Below are 13,671 nucleotides of genomic sequence, written 5' to 3'. Positions count from 1 at the left end.
TTTGCTTATGGCTATGCTCCCATACAGTATTACAATGTCTTCCCTTTGAGATGCAGGTCTCAAAGCAAACCACTCATCCTGATCACGAAATCTAAATCCTGTCTGGTATTGAAACTCAGCTGCGATCGTGAGACAGACCGTTTGTGAGTCAAATTCTCTGTCAACATTGTTTCCCAATAATGAGTTTTTTTGGTGTGTTTCGTGTGTGCGTTCGTGTGTGCGCGTGTGTGCACGCGCGCACGTGTGAGTATGGTAGTTTGAGCGCATTTCCCCATCACCTTGAGTGCGACAGTGCGTACACACGCATTGGATGACGAAAATGTCTCCATAGGTTCACTTCCACCCGGAAGCGGGAGAAACAGTAGCTGGAAGCTGCGTTTCCCGGACCGAAGGCGATGCAGAGGAAAAGGTAGCTTTTGGTGACGCTCTGCTCCACAACAAAACATATTGGAATAAATGTGTTACCGTTCTAATCAAAATTAAGTCAAATTAAGTTAACAACAACCCCTTTAATATACCAACATCCTCTTTATGTGTTGGACATGTAAATCAGCTTGGTCCCATTCACATTAGCGCACAATAAACAAACAACCTCTTTCACAAAGGCCTGTTCTCACACGCACACACACACACTCACAAACTTTTTTTTGCTATTCATAGTGTACTCAAAACAGGAAAGACTTCCTCTACCTCATTTTAGGAAAAACAAGCAGCTCAAACAATCGCATTGGCCAGAAAGTGGTTGTAAGGTTTTCAACATTGTGACCGGTAATGTATGTATTAACCTACTTAGAGACCCCTGGATACATGACCTTCTTGACCTGGGCTTCGTAAGAACCTGCAATAATCTATGTTCTGTCATAGAAACATGTGTAGGTAGAAAAAGGCTTTCCTATTTCCTAGGTTCTTACGGAACTCATAACGTTCTGACCCAAGAAAAAAAATAGATTAGATTCGATTTTTGGGGATATCTAAATGAAAATGGTATGGGGCCAGATTATGAACTAGTCAGGGTTTTTCACTCCCGAGGAGCTGAAAGGTTCTGGATTCATCCCCAATCAATGCAGCGTAACCTGGGGGCAAGATGCATGACATCACTGTAGTGTAGGGGAATTGGACCATATAGAGAGCAGATAGAGAGACACATTATAGCTTCAGATCAATGAGGAAATCAAAATATTTTTCCGCCGACTTGACTGCTCTTTTACTTACAAAAGAGCATTAGTGCATTCATTGAGTAACCCCCCCCCCCCCCCCACACACACACACACAAACACACACACCCAAATGTAGAAGCCGCTGCAGAAATGTGCAAACCAACAATCGTCTGAATCTCAAAAACGAACAATGTACGAAGCACGTAAACCTGAAAAACCTGAGGTCTTTGCCTAACGGTCAATTATTCATAAAATAACACCTGAACCAAGATGTGCTGGCTCCGACAGAGCGTTGATGGACCTGATTACAGATACAGTTTGTCTGTGTGGAGGTCTCTAGACTTCCGTGTCTGACTGTCTCTCCCAGACGCACCAGTTGGTCTGGCTGCAGCTGCCGCCGTCACGCTAAGTTGTTACTGTAATGCTGCCAGCCTACCTGCTCCCTGTCTCCTGCAGGTGTGTGTGTGTGTATCTCTGTGTATGTATTTGTGTGTGTACGTGTGCGCATGAGCATGCATGTGTGTGAATGCATGTGTATGTGAGCGATGGTGTTCGTTTTGTTTGTGTTTATGTAAATGTGAGTGTTTACATGTCTGTGAATGCATGCATGCATATTTGTGTGTTTGCATGTGAATGATGGCGTTTGTATGTGAATGTTTATGGTGTTTGTGCTTTTGAATTACTGTTTGGGTGTATGCGTGCGTATTTGTGTGTGTATGGGATTGATAGTGTTTGTTCTTGTGTCCGTGTTTGTTTGTGTGTATGTGAATGATGGTGTCTGTGTATGTGACTTTGTGTGACAATGTGTGTGTTTTTACGCATGAGTCTGTGGATGTGACTGTTTGACAATGTGTGTGAATGCGTCCGTGCCATGGCGGTCCTCAACACAGATGGTTCTTCCAGTGTCAGAGAGGCTGCGCTTCCTGCCCGCGAAACAATCCTGGGAAAACGCCGCTGGAAAGAGATGCATGGGTTGGATCCAAATAGCCCGCAACTACTTCCTGTTAACTTCCTGGTCTCTTTGCGCGGTGTGATAGGTGAAACCAATAGCTAGTCAGGGCCATCCCTATTGCTCCCGGCTGGAGGAGAGGAGCGATGGAATCCCCCATGTCTCGTTTATTGACACGCCACCCTATTAAAACGATGTATGTACAGCGTCCACTGGGCTCCCGGGCCGCCATTGTGGAGCTGGATCACACAGTGTATTGAAACGTATACAGGCTCCATAGGGAGCCATTTTGGAGCGATTGCACTACACTGTATTCAAACACATACAGTCTGGATAGGGTTCTTCCGGGAACCACTTTGAAGACAAACCGCACACTGTATTATCACAATGTAGGAGTGTGTGTGGATGATTCCGAGTCAGACTGATTGGACTCTGGGGCTGGGTGAGGCTTGCACCTGTTGTACAATGAGCAATTAGTGTGCACAGGTTAAACCAGCCATCTCCACACACAAGGAGAGATCTGCTGCATGGCAACATTGATCACCAGCTCATTTATCATCCTCTGCAAAACTTAAACCAGCCTTAACATCACAGGCTCTCATTTTTCAAACAATCTGTCGTCTTTTTGGTCGTCATTATTATAGCTTTGTAGTTACACCGTTGTAAATGATGTTCTGGTTTCTGGTATGCAGCTTCCAGATGGGAGACTGGGAGGTGAAGTATGTGAGAGAGGCGGAGGAGTTGATCCGGAGGCTGAACACCTGTTGCACGTTGAGCAATCAGTGGGCACAGGTTAAAGGTGACATATTGTTCCACCAGGTGTGAGTGTGATAAGCAGTTACAAGCCGTTTTGAGAATCTGCCTCATCTGACATCACTAGTGGGCGTGTCCACCTAGATGTATGACGGATAGATGATCAAAGTTTTCTACACTCCACTGGGTAGGCTGGTAAGACTGATCTATCCAGCACACATCTAGGTGGTCACGCCCACTTGTGATGTCAGAACAGGCAGATTTGCAAAACGGCTTGTAATGGCTAATCACACTCACACCTGGTGGTATAATATGTCACCTTTAAGCCAGCCATTTCCGGCATGGCAACCTGGAGCCCCTCGCCACGTACCAGCCTCTGCAAAATGTTCATTCAACCGGCTTTAACACCACCACCCTGCATCAGTGAAGAGTGGCCCTGGTTTAGCTACAAACAGAGATAATAATTTCCCTTGAGAGCCATTTTGGAGCCAACCGCACACTGTATTATCAGATATATATATATATATATATTTACAATTTATTTATTGTTTTACAATCATTTAAAATGTATATTTATTAAAAGCACAAACAAACATAGAATAAATGGATAAAAAGTGGGCATTATCCACAATATGATGGGAAAACTGTTTAAATGCCATTATTATATAATGGATAACATTATGCGGGGTTGGTGTTTTCTGTATGCATTGCAAAAGTAATGGTAATCAGTAATAGTAAACACTGCCACCCTTAGGTTCGAAGTACACATAACAGTAGGAAAAGCAACATGCCTTATGAAAACGACCTATAAAAGTGTATTTATGGTGTTCGATCTCTATTACCATATCACTACTGTATTAAGAGTCTAGCCTTCATCTTTGCAGACCCCCTGCTGCAGTCCGGGTGGCTGTTTGTGACATTGACGTATTGTTTTAGGCCCCTTTGTCTAGCATTAAGAAGTTGAGAGCATGGTTGAGTATTGTAAAAAGCTAACATAATGGTGACCTCTAGTGGCCAGTCTCTTTCATTACGAAATAGAAAGGCTCCTCTTTCAAACCACCAACTTTCAGAATAATTTAAGTATTGTATTTAACTATTTCACTGCATGCGCATATATTAAGTCCAGAGTGATAGAGATAACACTTCTCTCTCTAGTCAGTCCATGCGGTTTTTATTTCGCGGGAAGAAGAGGGGATGTGCACTGCGTTGACAGGATTGGTCACAATCCAGATCCAGATCCAGCAATTGGTTGACAGTGTTGCGCTGATGATCACGTGGTCCAGGTTTTCGCGCGAAACCGTAGAACATCCTCTTCCTTTTGGTGCTGTGGATGCCCAGAGGAAATCGTTGCACATTACTTGCATTTCTTTTACTTTTTATTTAGATTTTAAGACTATTTAACCATGGATGTCGCACCGCCCGCAGTGGTTAACACCGGAGAAATCGTGAAAGACGAGTTGGCAGAAAAATGCCAGAAGTTATTTCAAGCTTTCTTGGAAGAGTAAGTATTTTCAGAACCTATTGTTTCCAACAAAGGCATCGTGGCCCAAAAAACTGCGCTGTATAAGTTAACTTAACTACTGGAAACCATTCGCCTCTTCTTTTTCAAACAATCGGTCGTCTTTTTGGTGGTTATTATTATTACTTTATAGTTACACCGTTGTAAATGCTGTTCTGTTTTCTGGTGTGTAGGTTCCAGACGGGAGACGGGGAGGTGAAGTATGTGAGGGAGGCGGAGGAGTTGATCCGGCCTGAGAGGAATACTCTTCTGGTGAGCTTCGCTGACCTGGAGGGCTTCAACCAGGAGCTGGCCACCACCATCCAGGAGGAGTACTACAGGTGGTTATACCGTAATAGTTACCAAGAACACAGCCGACGTTTCTTATATACCAGGGCTTGATTAAAATCTCAGATGGAAAGGTTTGGTGTCACAGTAGACGTACACGAATTAAAAAACGATACACTTTATATTGACAGGAGAGGAATTCATTTGCACAGAGTGACTATTGCATTATTCTATTAACATTATTATATCAATAATTTAACTGTTACTATCAAAAACAACCAAGGTATTAGTAGCATCAGTAGTAGTACATCATATAATCTGTTACAAAATTTAACATTACTCTGAGACAGTCCAGTGTAAACCCACCAATTGTTATTATGACTATAATCTTTTTGCAAATGTAAAACAACAACACTGGTTAGTAGTTGGTAAGGAAAGGGTGATCCACCAACAGAAGACTGTTCTATAGGTTGTAACTGATGTTGTTTTCTGTCTGCAGAGTGTATCCGTTCCTGTGTTGCGCCGTGCGTAACTTTGCTAGAGATCACGGAGAAGTGCCGCTCTGCAAAGAGTTCTACGTGGCCATTCAAGACCTGCCAACCAGACACAAGTGAGACAAAATCCCACACATACTCTCTGGGGCCAAATCTGCAATAAATTATAAACACTGAGCCTGTGATACCGTTGTAACAGTTGAACTTTCTCGTTAAAAATGGCAGTTTGATTCATAATGAGATCTCTGTTAGCGTATGTGTGTACTTAATGTGTCGTGTGTGTTTCCCAGGATACGGGAGCTGTCCTCCATGCGCATCGGCACGCTGGTGAAGATCAGTGGTCAGGTGGTGCGGACCCACCCCGTGCATCCCGAGCTGGTGGGCACGCACACACACACATGTGCAACCACGCACACACACGCGCACACACACACACACAAACATGCTGAGGATTTACAAAAAGTGCACGCAGATTTGTAGAAATTAAAATTATAAATATGTACGCACACGCGCCTGAAAATCGCCCTCGTCGCACTTAGAACATTTCCAGAGAACAACAATCTAGTTGTTCTGAAATAACAACTAAAAAAGATTGCACATACGCACACATAATGACGTTGTCTGGGCCCGTAGCAGTAGACCAGGGGTCTCAAACTCAGCTTACCTGGGGGCCACCGGAGGTAGAGTCTGGGTCAGGCTGGGCCGCATCAATTATTCCACAGAAAAAAGGAGCACAACTGACCCAATGTAAGATAATGATCGGGCTATCATTAGATCACGTTGGCTATGTAATCGCTGACGACAGGGGACATTTCATAGTGGTTGGTGGTAACCGCGACATTTTAGCGTCCTTTGGCTTTTGTCGGGACTCAGGACACGCAACTCAAAATTGGGACTGTCTGGTCACCCTATCACAAGTTATAAAAAAGCGTGGCAAGCCACTTAGAAAAAATGTGCGTTTGACAACAACGCGTGGGCCGCACTAACACTAAACTTTGATGTCAAGTAGGGGGCCACAAAATATCATCCCGCGGGCCTCAATTGACCACGTTGCCTGGGCCCATAGCAGTAGACTGACCACGTTGTCTGGGCCCGTACCAGTAGACTAACCACCCCCCCTGGTCCTCTCTGCAGGTGAGCGGCAGCTTTCTGTGCATGGACTGCCAGGGCTTGATCAAGGACGTCCCACAGCAGTTCAAATACGCCCCGCCCACCATCTGCCGGAACCCGGTGTGCAACAACCGCGTCCGCTTCCACCTAGACACACACAAGTCCAAGTTCATCGACTTCCAGAAGGTAAGGTCCCCAGATGTGTGTGTGTGTGTGTGTGTGTGGTTATGACATTCGCTTGTTTGTGGTATTGCGTCTGTATGAATAAATAACATTTACTAGGAACTACAGGTGGAAAATAGAAATTGCTAAAACTTGGTGCAATGCATCTCATCTTGGTCTAAACAAGGTTAATGTTCCTTTGTACATTGTTCCTGTTTAAATGAATGTACATTACATTACATGAGGTGAGAATGGGTTGTCAGATTAGGGTTGCTGAAGGTGTGTGTGTGTGTGTGTGTGTGTGTGTGTGCAGGTGCGCATCCAGGAGACCCAGGCAGAGCTCCCCCGCGGCTCCATCCCCCGCTCCATGGAGGTGATCCTGAGGGCGGAGGCGGTGGAGACGGCGCAGGCCGGCGACCGCTGCGACTTCACCGGCACCCTCATCGTGGTGCCGGACGTGTCCCAGCTCAGCACCCCCGGTACGCAGCACCCACCTGCCCCCTGCCATCCGCTCACCCATCCATCTGTCCCCCTTCCAGTCAGCCACCCACCAAGACCTCTCAGAATCGGCATTATCGTGTAATAAAGGGGATCGTTGGTCATCAGAAATATCACGTGAGGATGTATTGGGGAGAGAATGCGTTCATCCATGTTGATCAGAATACGACGGGTTCAGTGTTGTAACTGACGTCTATGTCATAATAACCTGTGTGTGTGTGTGTTTGTGTGTGTGTGTGTGTGTGTGTGTGTGTGTGTTTGGACAGGCCTACGTACGGAGACCAGTTCCCGCGTGGGCGGGGGCCAGGGCTATGAGACGGAGGGCATGAGGGGACTCAAGGCTCTGGGGGTCCGAGAGCTGTCCTACAGACTGGCATTCCTGGCCTGCTATGTAGCCCCCACCAACCCACGGGTAACACTCACTTTTACAGTACAGTACCGCATATCCTGTACTTTAGGGTTAGGGTTATTTAACTGTACACTTTTGTACTGAGGTCAATATTCGGGTGAGTTTATGCTCGCCCGTAGTTTACTTATCTTACAGTGTTGTACTTTACCGTAGTTAATATATGATCTTTATTTTTTGATCTTTATTCTGGCCTGTGGTTTACTTATCTTACAGTGTTGTACTTTACCGTAGTTAATATATGATCTTTATTTTTTGATCTTTATTTTGGCCTGTGGTTTACTTATCTTACAGTGTTGTACTTTACCGTAGTTAATATATGATCTTTATTTTTTGATCTTTATTCTGGCCTGTGGTTTACTTATCTTACAGTGTTGTACTTTACCGTAGTTAATATATGATCTTTATTTTTTGATCTTTATTCTGGCCTGTGGTTTACTTATCTTACAGTGTTGTACTTTACCGTAGTTAATATATGATCTTTATTTTTTGATCTTTATTCGGGCCTGTAGTTTGGCGGGAAGGAGCTTCGCGAGGAGGAGGAGACCGCTGAGAGCATCAAGAGCCAGATGTCGGTGAAGGAGTGGGAGAAGGTGTTTGAGATGAGCCAGGACAAGAACCTCTACCACAACCTCTGCACCAGCCTCTTCCCCACCATCCATGGTGAGCCCTTCAGTCGCCCCGAGGAGCCGATGTTGCCACAGAATCCACCAATAGCTGAGCAGCAGGGGCGTGGCCACAGGGGGGCATCCCCCTTCAATTAGATTGGTTGATTTATTTCCGCTGGTACTAAATCTGACATGTAAATGGCTGCTGACCTCTTCTCAACTCTACTAGCATAACTAACTGCACTTAATCAGTGTGGACATGCCCCTGCTCGGCAGAATAGTTGGGTACTAAAAACTCCCAAGGTCCAGAAATACCCCCTGGTATAACTGATTGGTGCCTATCTAGAAACACAAGGAGAGCCTGAAATTGACTGGCTCGCCAGTGTTATTTCAATCTGTGCCTTGCTCAAAGGCATCTTAACATGGCAGGTGCCATTAACCTCAGACTGATTCAATGATCTGTCTGTGAATGTACAACACTGCCGTGTTGCCCTACAGTCTGGTATTACCTTAACGTTGAACTATGGGGGCATGGCGGTGAATCTTTGTTGTCGTTGTTTGTTGTGCGTCACCGCAGGCAACGACGAGGTGAAGCGCGGCGTGCTACTCATGCTGTTTGGAGGCGTTGGCAAGACGACCATGGAGGGCACCTCGCTGAGAGGAGACATCAACGTGTGCATCGTGGGAGACCCCAGCACGGCCAAGAGCCAGTTCCTCAAGTACGTCGCACTCTCCTGCACAATCACACACACACTCACTGACCACGCGTCTGTGGTCATTGTTGTACCTGGCCCAATATCGATTTTCCCTTTTGATTGTAGCCGTGTGCTTTGGAACAAAGCGTCTAAGTGGCTAAATGTAACGTAAATGTAGTGAGATGAATGATTATAACACCAACAACTTTATGCATAATCAGAATATGTAAGAATTTGACGGTAGTTTGATTGTCTTTGGATATATCGTGTGTATATGGAGAGGCCGTATGCTGCTGCGTCTGCCTTCTCTCGAATGCCAGGACACATTCCTCCCAAGGGACACCATGTGGCTCATCGAATCGAATCTAAACTGTGTGTGTGTCTGTGTGTGTGTGTTTATGTGTATGTTTGTCTATATGTGTGTTTGTGTGTGTGTGTGTGTATGTGTATGTGCGTGCGTGCGGGCGCGTGTGTGTGTGCAGGCACGTGGAGGAGTTCAGCCCCCGGGCGGTGTACACCAGTGGTAAGGCCAGCACGGCCGCCGGCCTTACGGCCGCCGTCGTCCGCGACGAGGAGTCCCACGAGTTCGTCATCGAGGCCGGGGCGCTCATGCTGGCCGACAACGTGAGTACCACAGGTCGTCTCACAGTGGGTCATCATTAGTCTGCTGGTGTCTGGATCGTGTATTCTCTTAATGACACGACATGCTATGTTAAAACAATGGTAATAGTTAGAAGTAGTTAAACAAGGGGGTTAGTGTATTTCTTTGTTTCTGTGACTAAAAACGTGGTAATGGTAATAACTGTGTGTGTGTGTGTGTGTGTGTGTGTGTGTGATTGTTTGTCCAGGGTGTGTGTTGCATCGATGAGTTTGACAAGATGGAGACGAGAGATCAGGTGGCCATCCATGAAGCCATGGAGCAGCAGACCATCAGCATAACCAAGGCTGGAGTCAAGGTACACACACACGCCTCACATACACACACACACGCACACGCGCACGCACACACACACACACACTCACACACACACACACACACACACACACACACACACACACACAGAAGGATATCACCTGTTCCTTTCCATTGTCAAAGACCAACAAAGAGCTCCTCCCCCCTCTCTCCAGGCCACCCTGAACGCCAGGACGTCCATCTTGGCGGCGGCCAACCCGGTGGGGGGGCGCTACGACCGCAGCAAGAGCCTGAAGCAGAACGTCAACATGAGCGCCCCCATCATGAGCCGCTTCGACCTCTTCTTCATCCTGGTGGACGACTGCAACGAGGTGGGCGGGCGCTGGGGGTGTGTGTGTGTGTGTGTGTGAATACAGTATGTGTGTGTGATAGTGTTAATCATGCAAGTGTCTTCAGTGCAAAATACTACAATGGATAATTTATCGGTAATTTACGTATTTCCTTTCAAGCTGAGATGGCCTCAAAGTCAGTTTCTAAAAAATTCTTCTTCGCTTTTCTTGAACTGATATCGGGGATACGTCAAAAACACAAAAACCTGGGGAAAAGTTGCTCGGATTAAACATATGCAAAAGCATTTCGTGACAAGCAGAAAACGTTGGTAATAATGGATGTTCGGCCGTGGCGATAAACCAATGCGTGTTGCCTAGGTGACGGACTACGCCATCGCCAGGCGCATCGTGGACCTGCACTCCCGCGTGGAGGACTCCGTGGACCGGCTCTACTCGCTGGACGAGATCCGCAGATACCTGCTCTTTGCTCGGCAGTTCAAACCCAAGGTGGGGGTCTGACCATGGGGGTCTGACCATAAGGGTCTGACCGGGGGACTGTCCCTCCATCCGTCAACCCATCTCTGTCCATCCCTTCTCTGCCTTTCCGTCCTCGGTCTCTCTTTCCATCCCGTCCGTCTTCCTCTGTGTGTCTCTCGGCCTGTCTCTCTGTCCCTCCCTCTCTGGCTGTCTGTCTTTTGAGTCTGTGTCCACATCATGAGAGCGTTTTGAATCCATGTGCAGTATTAACCTCTTCCCGTGCCCATGTGACCTCGGGCCACCTGCTGTGTTTCCTCACATGGTCCTCCCTCCCTCCAGATCTCCAGCGAATCAGAGGAGTTCATCGTGGAGCAGTACAAGCACCTGCGCCAGCGGGACACCTCGGGGGGCGTGTCCAAGTCGGCCTGGCGGATCACAGTGCGCCAGCTGGAGAGCATGATCCGCCTCTCGGAGGGCATGGCCCGCATGCACTGCTGCGACGAGGTTAGATACGCTGCCTCTGATTGGCTCCCGCCGATTGGCTCCCCCCGATTGGCTCCCCCCGATTGGCTCCCTCTGATTTGCTACCTAAATAAGATGAGATTCGGCTCTATTAATCCCAGACTGGAAATTCAGAAATAACCTTCAAACGGATGTGTAAGGCAAAATATAATCTTTGTGTTCAGGCACTGCAACAAAATTGATCAAATCCATAAAAAAAACACCAAATCAAAACAGATAAAAGATTAAAATAAATAAATATGATAAGATACATGAAGGAACAAAATGAATAGATGTAAACCAAAAAATCCAATAAATGAAAAACGTACATATTTACATCCATTTTCAAAACATTCAAAATGATGGAGTGGGTTGGACAACAGATCCACCTATTGAAGGTGGTGCTTTCTGGAGGACGTGTTTGTGTGCATGCGTGTTGATGCGGTTGTCTCGGCCCCCCAGGTGCAACCGAAGCACGTGAAGGAGGCGTTCCGCCTGCTCAACAAGTCCATCATTCGCGTGGAGACGCCGGACATCAACCTGGAGCAGGACGAGCCAATGGAGGAGGAGGAGGAGAATGGTACCTCCCCACACACGCACGCACGCACGCACGCACGCACGCACGCACGCACGCACGCACGCACGCACGCACGCACGCACACACACACACACACACACACACACACACGCAAACATAATTACAAACGTACATATATAAACATATGTGTAAACATAGATAAGTACAAACATACATATATTCATACATACATACAATCATAATGTACAAACACACATGCATGCTAACGCACATGCACACCACGACCTACTGATACCGCATACACAACAATGCATAACATAATAATCATATACAAAATAGAATACACAAATCAAACCATCTTGTCCCCTCATCTACCCAGGCCAAGACGTTCCCAACGGCGTCAACGGAACCGACGGAACCAACGGCCACGGCAACGGAACCAACGGCCACGGCAACGGAACCAACGGCCATGGCAACGGCGTGAGCGGCCACGGCGACGGCGTGAGCGGCCACGGCGAGCCGGAGGGCCAGGCCCTCCCGGCCCTCCGCCTCTCTTTCACCGAGTACAGACGCATCTCCAACCTGCTGGTGCTGCACCTGCGCCGCGCCGAGGAGGGTGAGCACCACGAACCCAGTGCCTCCCTCTGGGGTTTGACCGCCCCTACCCACTACAACACTATCCAACCCCTTCTCAAAGTGTGTGTGCTTGTGCTTCCCTCCTATTTCCCGATTTATTGGTCTATCTTTGTTTGTCTTTTAAGTTTTTTATTTGAATTGACCTGTCCACTAAAATGCAACGGTTTGTGTCTTGTGTCTTTCTTCCCAGCTGAGGAAGAGGAGGAGCTGAAGAAGAGTGCGGTGGTGAACTGGTATCTGAGTGAGATTGAGTCTGAGATTGACTCGGAGGAGGAGCTGATCAACAGGAAGAGCCTGATAGAGAAGGTCCTCAACAGGCTGGTGCACTATGTAAGTACCACCACTCAGTTCGCAGGTCCCCACCACGCAGGTCCCCACCACGCAGGTCCCCACCACGCAGGTCCCCACCACGCAGGTCCGCACCACGCAGGTCCCCACCACGCAGGTCCCCACCACGCAGGTCCGCACCACGCTGGTCCCCACCACGCAGGTCCCACCACGCAGGTCCCCACCAGGCAGGTCCTCACCAGGCAGGTCCCCAACAGACAGGTCCCACCACGCAGGTCCCCAACAGACAGGTCCCCAACAGACAGGTCCCCAACAGACAGGTCCCCACCACGCAGGTCCCCAACAGACAGGTCCCCACCACACAGGTGGTGGGGACCTATCATTATTATTCCTGCTCCCATTCCCGCATGACCTAAGGAAATCCTAAAGACTTAACACTTGCTTTTATTTTGAAATGTGTGATATTATGGAAGTAAAATACATGCTGAATGCCATTCAATGTTGTCTTTAAACTTGGTGAGTTCTGAGTTTATCTCTCTCTCTCTCTCTGCCTCTCTCTCTCCCTGGTTCCCACTCTCTCTCCCCAACAGGATCACATCCTCATAGAGCTGTCTCAGGGGGGTCTGAAGGGGGCGGAGTCTGCGGGGGAGGAGCAGGAAGTGATCCTGGTGGTCAACCCAAACTATAACTTGGACGACTAGAGTCTAGGACACACACACACACACACACACACACACACACACACACACACACACACACACACACACACAACGTTAATAACTCATTATTGTGAGTTGTTTTTTTTTAATAGGTCGCTTATATGTAGCTCATACATAAGAATAGCGATCCAAATCTTTTTATTTTAAATGTTTGATGTTTGTTTTTTTAAAAGGGTTTGTCTCAAACTTTCAGACAGAGTTTGACGTTCTTTTAAAGAGTACTTTCGTTTTAGTCAAACTGACTTCTGTAAATAGGCTGCTATAAAATGTCTGTCAACTCAATTCATAGTTCTCAAATGTCTTTGAGAACTATGAATTCCTTAACTACATGATTTGTGGTTTATTCTCTCTATAGAACTCTTAATTTGTACAGAAAGTGTGTCCACATGATGCATATGTTGATTCTGTCAGCATCATGTAGCTCAACCCAATGTTCAGGGTGCTTACATGTTTTTCTTTTACTAAAGCCAATTTCTGTATTTGTCGATTTGAGGTTTGATCCATCGGGGGAATAAAGTTGCATTTTGGCTCATGTATATGTGATACCATTGTCTGATTACCGAATTAAATAATTAGTGTATTGACTTAATTCAAGCTAAACGTTTAACTCTGGGCAATATATTTAGACAGATACGAAATGGATTGCCTACAC

The 13,671-nt window shown here is 46.9% G+C and overlaps 1 protein-coding gene across 1 annotated transcript; it reads left to right on the top strand.

Moving 5' to 3' along the window:
* The first annotated feature begins 4,188 nt into the window (after positions 1-4,188).
* Positions 4,189-13,553, top strand: mcm6 (minichromosome maintenance complex component 6). Its single transcript, XM_079751189.1, has 18 exons — positions 4,189-4,360; positions 4,552-4,698; positions 5,145-5,255; positions 5,430-5,517; positions 6,274-6,435; positions 6,725-6,890; positions 7,176-7,321; positions 7,828-7,978; positions 8,501-8,642; positions 9,101-9,242; positions 9,467-9,574; positions 9,747-9,902; positions 10,239-10,367; positions 10,677-10,841; positions 11,301-11,418; positions 11,756-11,992; positions 12,203-12,342; positions 12,891-13,553. Exons 1-18 carry the CDS (start codon positions 4,263-4,265, stop codon positions 12,999-13,001), a joined length of 2,517 nt encoding a protein of 838 aa, XP_079607315.1. The 5' UTR covers positions 4,189-4,262; the 3' UTR covers positions 13,002-13,553.
* The last annotated feature ends 118 nt before the right edge of the window (positions 13,554-13,671 follow it).

This window comes from Pollachius pollachius, assembly GCF_949987615.1.
Source record: "Pollachius pollachius genome assembly, chromosome: 14".
NCBI classification, from domain to species: domain Eukaryota; kingdom Metazoa; phylum Chordata; class Actinopteri; order Gadiformes; family Gadidae; genus Pollachius; species Pollachius pollachius.
Note: the sequence above shows the minus strand (reverse complement) of the source record. Positions and strands in the feature narration are given on the sequence as shown.